Source organism: Haemorhous mexicanus, chromosome 25 (genome assembly GCF_027477595.1).
Source record: "Haemorhous mexicanus isolate bHaeMex1 chromosome 25, bHaeMex1.pri, whole genome shotgun sequence".
NCBI lineage: Eukaryota > Metazoa > Chordata > Aves > Passeriformes > Fringillidae > Haemorhous > Haemorhous mexicanus.
The window spans coordinates 1,163,086-1,175,633 of record NC_082365.1 but is presented as its reverse complement, the minus strand read 5'-3'; the positions used below and the strand labels follow the sequence as shown (position 1 = coordinate 1,175,633).

The 12,548-nt window shown below is 43.9% G+C and overlaps 1 protein-coding gene across 4 annotated transcripts; it reads left to right on the top strand.

The window, feature by feature from the left end:
* The first annotated feature begins 236 nt into the window (after positions 1–236).
* On the top strand, positions 237–10,968 carry CD46 (CD46 molecule). 4 transcript variants are annotated; one of them, XR_009489409.1, is made up of 13 exons: positions 237–388; positions 1,322–1,513; positions 1,708–1,804; positions 2,424–2,509; positions 2,894–3,100; positions 3,641–3,823; positions 4,334–4,522; positions 4,621–4,812; positions 5,087–5,113; positions 5,755–5,821; positions 7,301–7,398; positions 7,856–7,909; positions 9,134–10,968. XR_009489409.1 is itself a non-coding variant. In XM_059867587.1 (12 exons), the coding sequence occupies exons 1-11, from the start codon at positions 301–303 to the stop codon at positions 7,863–7,865; spliced, it is 1,338 nt and encodes a 445-aa protein (XP_059723570.1). In that variant the 5' UTR covers positions 237–300; the 3' UTR covers positions 7,866–7,909; positions 9,134–10,968. The 4 variants fall into 4 exon arrangements, 3 of the variants coding, with proteins under 3 accessions (XP_059723570.1, XP_059723568.1, XP_059723569.1); XM_059867587.1 differs by lacking the exon at positions 7,301–7,398; XM_059867585.1 differs by lacking the exon at positions 7,856–7,909.
* The last annotated feature ends 1,580 nt before the right edge of the window (positions 10,969–12,548 follow it).

Here is a 12,548-nt window from a genome sequence, read left to right as displayed (position 1 = left end):
ACTCATCACAACACAGCGGCTGAGCCGGGAAACCGCCCTAACAGCAGCCCTGGGTGTAACACCGGCACGGAGAGCTCGGTCCGGGGAATACCAGCGATCCCCAGCCGAACAGCGGCCCGAGCTGTCCCCACGGTGCCGCCCGGGCGCTGAGGGCTCCGGGCGGGCGGGCCCGGCCATGGCGGCGCCGCGCTGAGGGCGGGCCGGGCGGGGCGGGCCGCGCATGCGCAGCCGGCCCCGCGCTGCGTCTCCGGCGGCGCCGAGAGGGAGCGGAGCGGCCGCAGCCGCGGCCCCGCTGCGGGCATGGGACGGCTCTCGGTGCTGCCGGTGCTGCTGCTGCCCCTGCTGCCCGTGCTGGTGCTGTGGCAGCTCGGCGGAGCCCGGGCTGAGGGTGAGACAGCGGCTGCTCGCTCTTTACTGCCCCGAGCGGGCGGTGCCGGTGGGGAAGGGGCGCTCGGAGCGGCGGGCGCGGCGCGGAGCCCTCAGGGGGCCGCGGCTGGGAGGAGCGATCGGGATCGGGATCGGGATCGGGATGGGGATGGGGATCGGGATGGGGATGGGGATCGGGATGGGGATGGGGATGGGGATGGGGATCGGGGTCGGGAACTAGATCGGGGTCGGGGTCGGGGTTGGGTTCGGGTTCGGGTTCGGGATCGTGCCCGTGTCCTGCTCCCCGCCCCGCGGTGCCGCGGGTGCCCTCGGGGCCTGCCGGGGGCGAGGCACGCAGGAAGGAAATGGCTCTAGGGCGGTGGTGGAACCGCGAGGCTTTGGGCGGGTTTGAATCAAGAGAATTGTGACATTGTTCGGGTGGGGAGGGACCTCAAAGCGCATCCCGTTCCACCCTGCCCTGGGCAGGGACACCTGCCGCTGGACCTCCGTCCAGCCTGGCCTTGGAGCTGATTTTAAGCTCGACTTTGAGTCCCTTAGACCCGCTTTCCTTTTTCCTTAAGAAAGGACAATTAGCTCTGTGAGTGGGGCTGGCTTGTTTATTTTTCATGCAGCAAACGAAATGGGTGTACGGTGAATGAAGTAGTGTGTTTAACTACAAAATAAAGGCAAACAGACAAAAATCTGAAAATAGGATCTGGGAGGAAGTGCATTGTCTGGGTAGAATGACTAAAGAACTTGAAACAATGAGTAACGTGCCCTATACATGTGTAGAGCTGGACACTGCATGCGGTTAAAACCTAAATTAAAAAATTGGGAACGGCTTAAATGTGTCCTTAAGAGCTCTTGAATGTTTCTGTCTCCTGTGCTGTTACACCTCAGTGTGTTTCTCTTCTCGTCGCTAAGGTGCTGTGTTGTTTTTTCCCTCCTCTCCCAGGCACGTGTCCCAAGCCAGAGCGGCTGCAGAATGCAGAGCTCAGTGAGAGCTCCAGGGAAATCCAGGATTTTCCACCTGGGACCAAAATCTCCTTCATCTGCCGGCCTGGATACATGAGGCTCCCAGGGAAGACACTGACCTGGACATGTGGTGCTGACTTGCAATGGTCACCCAAAGAGGTGTTCTGTACACGTAAGTTTTTGTACCCCTTTTTTCTGATATTTAACAGTTTCAGTTGGTTTGCAGGTGGGACTTAGGGTTTTGCCATATTTTAAATGAAGCTTGGAAAATGCTGGTGTGGGTAAGAGCAAAAAGTGCCAAAGATTTTGTCTTTGTATGTAACTACACAAATGTAGATTTTCTTTCTTTTCTTTTTCTTCCCCCAGCAAGAAAATGTCGTTACCCAGGACCCTTAGAAAATGGTTATTTTGATGCAACAGATCTTACATTTGGTTCAAAATTGACATTTCGTTGTAATGAAGGGTAAGTGTTTTGGTGAAGTTAATGATTTTTTTTTATTTTTTTTTTATTTTATGTTTACAGCAGATTTGAAATAAACCCAAATTTTCTGTTCCAGTTCTGACCTGAGGTCTGAATTCTACCTGTAGCAAATGAAATTACAGCAAAATTTAATTTGATTCCCTGGTTTAATTACTCTTTGCATCAACCCTAAGTTTTTTAGTGAGATTCTGCAGAACTGCAGTGTTACCTCTGGTGACTTCTTTTAATGCTCCTGTGGCAGAGGGAGTAGATATAGATTCATCATCCTTCATTATTGAATAATTAAGTCAACAACACTAAGGAGGTTTTTTTTTTCCTTTTCCTTGAGTATTAGTAATTTTAGGACTTTAATATTAGAGGATATTTCTAAAAATGGTAAGACTTCCACAGTTCCTTGGTGCTTTCTCTTTTGTTTCTGTTTTGTTTTCAAATTGAGACTGTCAGCAAAATAAGCATGATTCTGTTCTCATTGCAGCAAAACCTTGCAGTGTTATGTCCCTGTAATCATAGAACAGAATTGTTGATAAGAACCAATTTTTTGGTGCTTGTTGGAGAGATGAGAAATTTAAATTTCGCTTCTTCAAAATTGTAACCTGTCTAGATACAGATTACGGGGTAAGGAAGAGATTTCCTGTGATATCCAGAAAGAAGATGTTGGCTGGAGTGGAGCTCTGCCTTACTGTGAAAGTAAGTAAATTACTGCTGTGTTTGATGTTCTGTTCAGGTGGGGTAGTTCATTTACAAACAGCTGTGCCACCAACTTTCCAGTATAAAAAATGGTGGGAAAACAGGGATGATTTTTTTTTTCTTAACTGCTTGGGTTATGCCTGAGGATTTACTACTGAAAAATGTCAGTTTTGGTGGCAATTATCTCATATTAAAATCATGCTATCTCATATTATTATCTCATATTAAAATCAGCCTCCTGTTGAAGCTGAGATTCTGCAGCTTGACTTCGAGTGGCTGTGTCAGATTTTCAGTGAAATGACTGGAAAACCAAGGCTTGCTCTTTGAGATGAACCAGCTAACACAGCAAAACCAATCTGACCAATTTTTGTGCTTTATTTACAGTAATTCCTTGTGAGCCACCTCCCACAATAGCCAACGGGGAGTACCAGGAGAGAGCCAGCTACGTGTACCAGAGCTCAGTGACCTACAGGTGTCTGGATGTCCCCAGGGGCAGTGACCCCTTCTCCCTCGTTGGCACAGCCACCATTCACTGCACATCTGATGCACACTCAAACGGAGTTTGGAGTGGGCCACCTCCAGAATGTCGAGGTTGTTGGGGTTTTTCATTCTTTGTTACAGTGTCTGTTCCCTTTCCTTGGAGGTGGGGTGGGGAGAATGGACTTTGCCTCTAGGAAAGAAGGAACAAATTCTCTGGTACAAGGTTTGGTGCTTTCCATGAGATTACATCAGCGTGGTGGGTATGGATGGGTTATGACACAGAATATTGCTAAAATTTAAGTTAAAGCTTGAAAAATATCTGTGGGAGTGTCTTGTTGGTAGAAGTGACAAGGCCAAAGTGAAGGAACTTGAAACCACAAATCCTGCAGAAAAATTATGTCAAGGGCAAGGATGTGGGGGCTGGATTAGAACTTGTAGAAAGCTAAGGAAGAATCCTGTTCCTAAAAACACAGCCACTGTGGAATGCAGGAATCAATGTTTTTACAAAGCTTCTCCAAAACAACTTGGGAAAATTGACTCTAGGGAGAAGAATGTTGTGTTTGGTGCAGTGTTTGTGTTAACAGATGTTTCCAAACTTTGTTTTCATTTGGTAACAAATGTTTGTGTTAACAAATGTTTCCCCTCTTTCAGTGGTCAAATGTGAAGACCCCAGAGTTGAAAATGGGAGAAAAAAATATGGATTTGGATTGCCCTACAGATACAATGACTCAGTTATGTTTGAGTGTAATCAAGGCTATTACATGGTTGGAGCAGATATAATTATCTGTAATGAAAATAGTATCTGGAATCCTCCAAAACCAACCTGTGAGAAAAGTAAGACTTTCTGTAATATTCCCTTTTCTCTTGTGTGTTGAAAGTGTTTTAGCTAAAATAGAGCATCCTGGTGTTCTGGTGATTTCATGGGTGAAGGCAGGAGAAAAGATGTGGAATGCAGGAGAAAATATTTGATACAGAGAATTAGGAGTATGCACAGTGAGGAAAGCTGTGGGATCCTTCTGGAGTAGTTGAAATCTTTGTGTGTGTTTTTTATGCAGCTCTTCAGCTCCTACTTTCTAGAAATGATTCTAGAGCTCAGAGAAATAATGAACCAGTAAGGATTTCTGAGCTGCCACATCATAGGATTGTATTACCCTCATGAATATCTACAGTGATGTTTAAGTTTTCTAAAGGGAATATTTGTACTTAAAATTGGGGTAGAGTTAAACTTCTGACCTGTGCTGAGCTATTTTTCTTACATGAAGGTAACTTGTGTTTGTGGAATGAGTTACTGAGTTCTGAAATAAACTTTATTCTCACTAAACTTGTTTTAAATTCCTGTATTAGTTACTGCAGATGTGTGTCCTGCCCCGAAGATCCACAACGGGGTCCTGGTTCCAGGCAAGCCTGCCTACAGCAAAGGAGAGTCTGTGCAGATCAGGTGCAATGCTAAGTGCTCCTTCCCTGATGGCTCTACAGAGGTGACAGTGACCTGTCAAGAACAGAGTTCCTGGGGTCCTTTACAGCACTGTGCCTGTGAGTAAAATTGCTAAAATCAGGAGCAGACTGACAAGTTTTTTATCTCTGATGTAGTAATACATTTATTATTTTTTTCCCCCCCTTTTTCTTTCCAGGTGAGTTTGAAGGTTCTGGTTCCACACCAGTCATAAGCTATGGGAGAGTGATAGCTGGACAAAAACCTTCCTACTTTGTGGGGGATTTCATTACCATTGAATGTTACACGGGGTACACCTTGCAAGGGGAGGCTCGGATTCAGTACATTGGAAACAACCAGTGGGTGCCTGCAGTGCCAACCTGCCAGCTCAGTAAGTAAATCTCCACTAGGGGAAAATACAGCTCAGAGAACAGTCCTTTTCTATTCAGGAGAAATAATTTAATGCAGCTTCCTTCTTTATTCTAATGTGAAAAATAGGGTCTGTTAAAATGAATTAAAATATTCATATTCTAAGTTAAATGTTGTTATTTAAATTAGTCTGCTTCAAGGATTGTGTTGAAATTGCTCTGTGAATATTTTTATAATAATGTTTGAGCAAGAAGCACCTGTGTTCCTCTTGTGATACTGATTCTTTCTGTTTTTAGGTGGATATATTATTGCCATCATCTGTGGTAAGTATTTTTAAAACCTTAAAGAAATACGATACAAATTATATTTTTGATGTGAAAATTCATTTTTTTATTCCAGTCACCTGTGACTGCAGCAGGGTGATTTTGGGGTTTTGGTTAAAGCTGCATGATTCAAAAAAAGATTGCTTAGCTATTATAGTTTAATTTCGTGTGAAATGTGTATTTTCTCATGTGGTGAGGTCACGTTTCAAAGGCACTTTCCAACAACTTGGCCACTTGGATAAATTTCAGAGCTTGGGTTTACTGGGGGTGTGAGTAAATGACTCTGCCAGTGAACAGAAGTGTTCAGTCCATCCTCTGTCCTTACCTTTGTTACCCAGATTTGTACAAATTTGTAAAAAGTAACACTGGGGCCTTGTCATTCCTGTTTTAGTTTCTGAGCTGGTGGGGTTTTGCCACCTTGGTGGTCACTGGTTCTGAGCTGGACTGTCCTGAAGAATCCAATATTTAATTTACATGGCTCATTCCATAAATCAGTTGGGTTGTGGGGTTTTTTATGGGAGTAGAGGTGAGATGGACCTGTAGATGAAAGCAAGGCTATTTCTGCAAAATGTTTGTTACTTTTTTGTGTGCTGCAGATCTTTATCACTCTAAGGTGCTTTTTTTTTCACTTCTTCCTAAAGTGATTGTGGTAGTTGTGGTGTTCCTGGCTGCCTTCTGGATCTACAAGAAATTCTTCTCACAGAATGGGTGAGTAAACTTCCTTTTTATTAATCCTGCAAGTTTCCAAATGACTGAGCCAAAGCTGTGCTGATGTTTAAGTTTCTTGAGCTTTGTGTGCCCTGTCTTTTTCAAATGTCTGATTTGGTGTGAGCTCCTCCCAGCTGATGGGAGCTAAAGCCTAACCATGAATTTGTCTTTGGTTTTGGATCTGCTCTTCAGCTAAGCTGCTAATTAACACTTGCACTAATTTCAAGGGAGGAAAAACCCTGTTCTCAAGCTTGTGTTTGGCAGTGTCCACTTGCCAAGGAAAGTGTTTTGTCCATCTGCTTCAGACATATCAATTTCTCTCCTAAAGCCAGGGGGAGTCTTGGTTGTATGGGCTTGTGCTGCTAGAAGGTTTTCAGGTTTTTCTTCTCTTCCTGCAGCCCCAGGGCTGGTGTCCCTATGTTAAAGACTTGCAGAATCAACTGTAAAATACTAGATTTGTGCACAAGCAATTAGTGTTCTGTTTTTTATGAGACATGTAGGGTGTTTTAAACTTTTATTTTCAAAACAGCTGGGGTTTATGTGTGGTTTTTCATGGTGGGGCAGGAGATTTAAATTCCTCTTTGTGCATTGCTTTTTGCTGTGATGTCTGATTTTATCTTGTGGAAAAAGAAGATAAAGATCTTTTTGTCAGAGAAATATTTTGTAAAATGCAAAACACTGACAGTCCAGAGCAGGGTAGGTGGTACACATGGAATGTCAGGATGAGCATCTCATCAAACCAGTGTTGTCTTTTTCCTGTTGGGATTTATCTGGAGTACATGACACAAAGGAAGGGATGCTTTAAATGAAGCAAACCAGAGGGAATATTCCTTTGGTTCATATTTGTAATGAAGTCCACACAGAGGACTTGGGAGAGCCCTGGAGGTGATTTATATCCAGTGAGATTTTTAGCCTTAAAAATAGGCAGTGCAGTATCAGTCCAAGGGCCAGAGTGTGCTCTGAGCAATTTGTGCTTTTGAGCCACTGCTTTTATTCAGTACTTGGATATTCTGCAGCCTGGATGGGCCAGAGGAGAGCTCTTGGCAGTTCAGGGCAGCACTTGCTGCCTTCACCCGTGGAGAGAGTTCTCAGGGCGTAGAAAGCAGGAGGGATCTAAAGCAGCATCATCAAAAATTAAAGTCTGTGACATTCCTGAATATCTGACAGCATGAAAAGCCTTATTGTGCCTGGTGCTTCCCTTCATCTTCCTCTCTGAACATCTGACTGTTAAAGCTCTTTCTTGTCTGAAAACCCTGATCTAATCTCCTTTTATGTAAGCCTCCATCTCCCAGTTTAGTGTTCTGAGTTCCTGATGCAGCTGAGCCTTCGTGAGCTGTTGTGCTTCCAGCCCCTGGTCCTTGCTGGTTTGTAGCCTCCAAATGGCAGCAGCTCTTTCCTTGGCCTCTGTTTCCTGTGTGTGAAATGCCCTTGGATGGGATGGGACATTCAGTCAGACCTTTCTCCCTTTCTGCTGTCCAGCTCGTACACAGTTGATGAGAGGTGCAAGGAAATTTGTATTTTAAAAGCTAATGTCCCAGATGAGATGGAAGAAACTGCACAAATGAATTAATGAAAAGGTATAACTTTCCACTTCATTTGGACTTTTTGCAATGCAGCTTTAAGTGTCTTTTTTATTGTGGTTTGCTTGGAATTTCAGGAGTGTGGAATCCATCTAGCTGGGAACCTTGGCTTCCTGTAGGAAAGAATCTCTTAACTTTTCATTCATTTTGGGAGAACAGGATATAATATATAGAGAATTTTCATTTGGCAGTGTCAGTAAGAGCTTCCAATGATTGTAAATCACATTTCTTGGTGTTGTGTTTGAAGAATGAGTATTGCCTACAATACTCAGAAGAATGTCTGCACCCATCCCAGTGGTGAGTTACTTTTCTTAGCTAATAGTTTAATTCCCTGTAATTAGAAGCTGGAACCACCTTTGGGCACTGAAACTCTAAAGGTAGTTGTGCATCCCTTCAGAGAAAACCAGATCACATCTCTCACAATTACTGATTCATCTGCATTTTTGCTTTCTAGAAGAGAATAAATGAAGGGTCTAACAAGGATCTTTTGAAACCTTCTTATGAAAAGGTGATTTCTTTTTCAAATCCAGAGTTCTGTAGCCCTGAAAAGAATCAAAATTGCTTTGAAGCTGATGTCCTCTCCTGTATTTAACCCAATGCTCACAGTGAGATGCATGTGATGAATGTTGGGGTTCCTCCTGCATTTGTGTAAGGTTAAATGGGCTCTTCCAAAATCTGGCTTTTGTTTGAACAGAGTGCTCTGCAGACAGGACAGCTCAGTTTGACTTCTTGCCAGTATTTTGTCACTGCTATCTCAACAGAGCTGGAACTACAAATATTTTTTAAAATCAGCATCTTCTTTTTTTTTGTTGTTGCTTTTCTCCATTGCACAGATTCTGAGGAGGTGATGGGTTCTCTTATTTCAGCTTAATGCAAAGGTCTTTTCATGTGCATAGTCTTGATTTTATTGGCTTGTAAAGGACAGGTGAATTGTTGGTATTTTTGGTGAGTTTTTATATGAACATTAAGCTTGGAGTTTATTCCAAAATAATGTGTAGATTAAGGAATATCATCTTCACTCTGAAGAAAGATGTTTCTAATTAAGATAGGATCTGTTTTCTGAGTTAATTTGGCTTATTTTTGGAGAGAAAGAATAGAATTCTTCATTCCAATCTTACCTTTACACATGATAAGAGAAGTTACTGGTGTGGTGTGTCAAAACACTGGTAATTCTGGGGGTTTTCTTAGGGAGTGTGGAACTCCTTAGAGACTTGGGGTAATGGCACTGAGGTTTGGTATGGGTGGGTTTTTTTGTTAAAGCAAAACAGGATTTATTCAAGAACTTGGGGCATATATAAGAATGTCATTGTGAATTTTAATTCTATTGTAAAGTTGCTGTTAGTGGGCTGCAGAATCAAAATCCACACAAACTAATATTTCATTTTTGGTCAGAAAATATATCTTAAACAACACACAGTAATTGGAATGAATTCCAGGGTGCACCTGGTGGAGTTATGGGAATCCTGTGACTGTTCTGGTGTTAGTTTTTGGTAATACCAGTCATCACTTGGAATGATCCCTTTGGATCAAAGGCTCTGCTGCTCCTTGGGTCATTGCTGGCAGTTCAAAAATCTCCTCAGTCCAGCCATGGGTAAAGAGGGGCTAAAGAATGACCCAGTTTGTGACTTTACCTGCAGCTTTAATGCCAAAACTAAGGATGTGCTTTCAGTGTAAATGTAAAACCTCTTGCAATGTAAAACCTCTGATATCTGACTTGTTTTTTTGTTTGTAGGAAACGTGACAGCCCTCCCAGTTCTGCCGAATATAAGATGTGTAAAGCATGACTGCCCTTGCTGGGGGAGGGAGGGACTTTGCAGTGGGATGTCCCTGTCAGAGCTGGCCAAGGATTGATTCCCTTGCACTGAGTGGCTGTCCATGAGTTCCTTGTGCTGTGTCTTGCTCTGCTGGTGAACTGGAGGAGGAGGTGCTTGACAGGATAAAAAGTGTGTGTGCATTTAGCTAACACAGGTCCTGCTTTGCCTCCTGGGCCCCTCCCTGTCCTTCTGTGCACGTCAGCTGGGGGAAAGGCAATACCTGTAGTGTGCCAGAGTCTGTGGGAGTGCTGCAATGTCCCTGTCCCAGTGCCAGCTGCTGCCTGCTGCCTTCAGTGCCACCTCTTGGCTTACAGATGTCCAATATTCTCCTCTCTCCTGTAGAGCTCTGCTCACTCAATCCTGGCTGTCCTTCCCATCCCTCTTTGCAGCAGAGGTGGTGTAAATGGTTCTGTGGTTTCCTTTGTACTCTGAAATGTGCTGTTGCTCATTCCCTGATGAGGCTGGTGCCATTGAGGTCTTTTGGAAACTATCACAATTAAGATTTTATATACTCTACCTCTTTGTCTGCCAAAGTTGGTTGCTGTATATATAATGAATTAAAGTGTGCCTTGAAATCAGAGTTTTATAGCTTTTCCTTTGCTTCTGAGAAGGAAAAAAGCTATATATGTATTTCTGATTCTTTGCTTTAATCTCCCAAAGACTGCAGTGAGTTTGTTGGACCTGAAAACGGAAGGATTCTGTAGCAAAGGCATCCCCTGCCTGTTGACAGGAGATCCCAAATCAAAGGAACTGCTGAGAGCTCAGTGGTGGCTGTGTCCTGTCATGAGCACAGTGGAAGTTCCTTAGGGTGCTCAGTTTTAGTGAGCCTTGATGTCAGGTCTGCAGATCTTCTGTTGCTTTCAAGGGTAGAAACAGGTGCTGTGTGATCCACTTTCCTTGCTTTTTTACTTGAAATCACATATTCCACATTTCTGACCTCTGGCTGCAGACTGGGATGTTAAATCAAGCTCTGAAAAGCTGGATTTAGCATCAGATCTTTTCCCTGTCACTCACTTTCCATGTTAAAGGAAAACCAAACCAGTTCAGTTGTGTGAGTGCTGGTAGATGTGGTGGTCTCTTGTTTGCTGCTTGGTGCTAGTTCAGCACATGTTTTAGTCCAGATTCTCCCACCACTGTGTTTGCCATTAGTTTGGAGTCACTGCTACTTCTAATTCCTCAGCAAAGCCCAAATCTTAACTAGAACAGGTTTTAGCTCCATGAATCTCACTATCAGCATCCAGGCAGCTTCTGATTTTCACAGAAAACCCAAATAGCCTCACTTCAGATGCCTGAGGCAGCATTGAAAGTGCTCTGGCTTGTCTGTGGCTGCTTGGCACTGCTCTCCCTGTCATCAACAGACTGTTGGAGTGGCACAGAGCTGTTTGGGGCTTTGGAGGGCTTTTTGGGACAATCCCAGCAGTCGCATTGTTGGAGCTCATAATAGGCTGTGGTTGTTGTTAGAAAGGGGCTTTGGCTCTGCGGAAGGATTTGCTGCTCGTGGCCTGGCTGATAGCTCAGCTTGAGAGTTGTTTGTAAACACTGGGATGTGTGACTGGGACTGAGTGTGGTGCTGGTCAGGAGCTCAGCTTGCTTTGTGTGGCATCTGCAATGTGCTGAAAAACACTGGAATGTTCTTAATTGGGAAGTGAAATCACTGTAAAAAGTGGCTGTGTTTTTGCTCTTCTTTCTGGATGTAAAGATTAGCCATGATTTGTAATATTCCAAATAAAAATGTTAAATTATTTAGCAGTAAGTGTTTGTCTTTCATTCATCATTGTGCTGAGCAGCTCTTCTCCCATTGTTATCCAGATGATTTTTCATGTCCCAAACATCAGGTGGAGACTGCTGAGGTTGAAGTTTGCAGTTTGTACACAGAATTACTCAGTGGTAGTGTAGGGGTTGGGGTTTGATTTGCTGAGCACCTTTTGGGGTTTCTTTTTAGAATTGCAGAGAATTTCCCAGAACCTCCAAAACTTTATGGTGTTGTCTCCTGAAAAAAATTGGTGAAAAGTTGATGGAGAAGAGGAAATTGGGGCTGTTCTGGTGGAACACTTGAGGCAAAGCCCAGAGGGTGTTTGGGCTGTTTTCTCCAGTGTGTGACAAATGCAATCCTTAGGGAACACAGCCCTGGTGGGTTTAGGTGACCTGTGAAGGAGAGTGGATTTAGGAATTGGGTGAGTTTCACACTGGAAATGTACTGAGCTGCTGTGTGTGGAGTCAGCTGCCTGACAGAGTGAAGCCTTTCAGAGAGTGGAATAGAAAAAATAACTTCATATGCTGTATTTCATTGCACTTGGTGGTTGTGATGCTCCACGTGAGTTGGTGTGGAAATGATGCCAGAGTGCACAGCTTTCCACTGTGCAGTTTGGGTTTGCAGTGAGCATTGAGGGGATAAGCAGAGTTTCTGGGGATGGGATGATCTTTAATCTCCCTTCCAGCCCACACCGTTCTGGGATTCTGCTCTGTGATTCTGTGAATCTGACTTAAACACTACAAATTAATTGGGCCTAATTGTCATGAGTCCTGTGCTGTTTTTCTAAAACTCAGTGCTGCATGAATTATTTCCTTTTGGAGTCTGGAACTGATAATTAAAGGGACGTGAACTCTGCTAAGGGAAAGCTGCATGGAATAAAAATGAGTTGTTGCCATCTACTGGTGACAGGGGCAGTGGGAGTAACAAAACAGGTCCAGAGTTCTCTGGTTTAGGGTTAAATAATGTGGAGTGACTGTGGTTGGTGGGTTTTCAGTGTCACACTTAAAATCAATATAAATGAAGCCCTGCCCACAGCAGGGGTTGGAACTGGATGATTTTAAGGTCCCTTCCAAACCAAACCATTCTGATTCTCTGAATCTGAATATTTCTGAGGGTGGTGAAAATGGAGCTGGGGGCTGAAATGAAGAGACTTGCAGCACTTAGGTGTTGTCCAGCAGGGACCCAGGTGATCTCTCTACCTGAGACAGAGCCCAGGAGCATAGAGCACACAATTTTATTTAGAAGGAAAAAAAAAAAAAAATCTGTGTAAAGAACAGGTTAAGGCAAACAAACAGCACATGGAGTAGAAGGGGTCAGAAGGTTGGGTGGCTGTGTTGTCACACCCAGGCCCTGGCTTGCTTGAGTTGAAGCAGCTGAGTTATGTTTGAAGAGATGCCTCTCTCTGTCTGGAAGCATCCCATCCTCACTTGAGGGGATGCTGACTGTCCTCTTGTGTGCAGGATGTTCAGCCTGTGGGGGGAACTCCAGGTCAGAGAACAGCAAGCCAGTGGTGCTCTGGATGGTGTTTGTTTGTGACCTGGGGGGTGAGGGAAGGAAGTTTCCCATTACTGTTGCTTTTC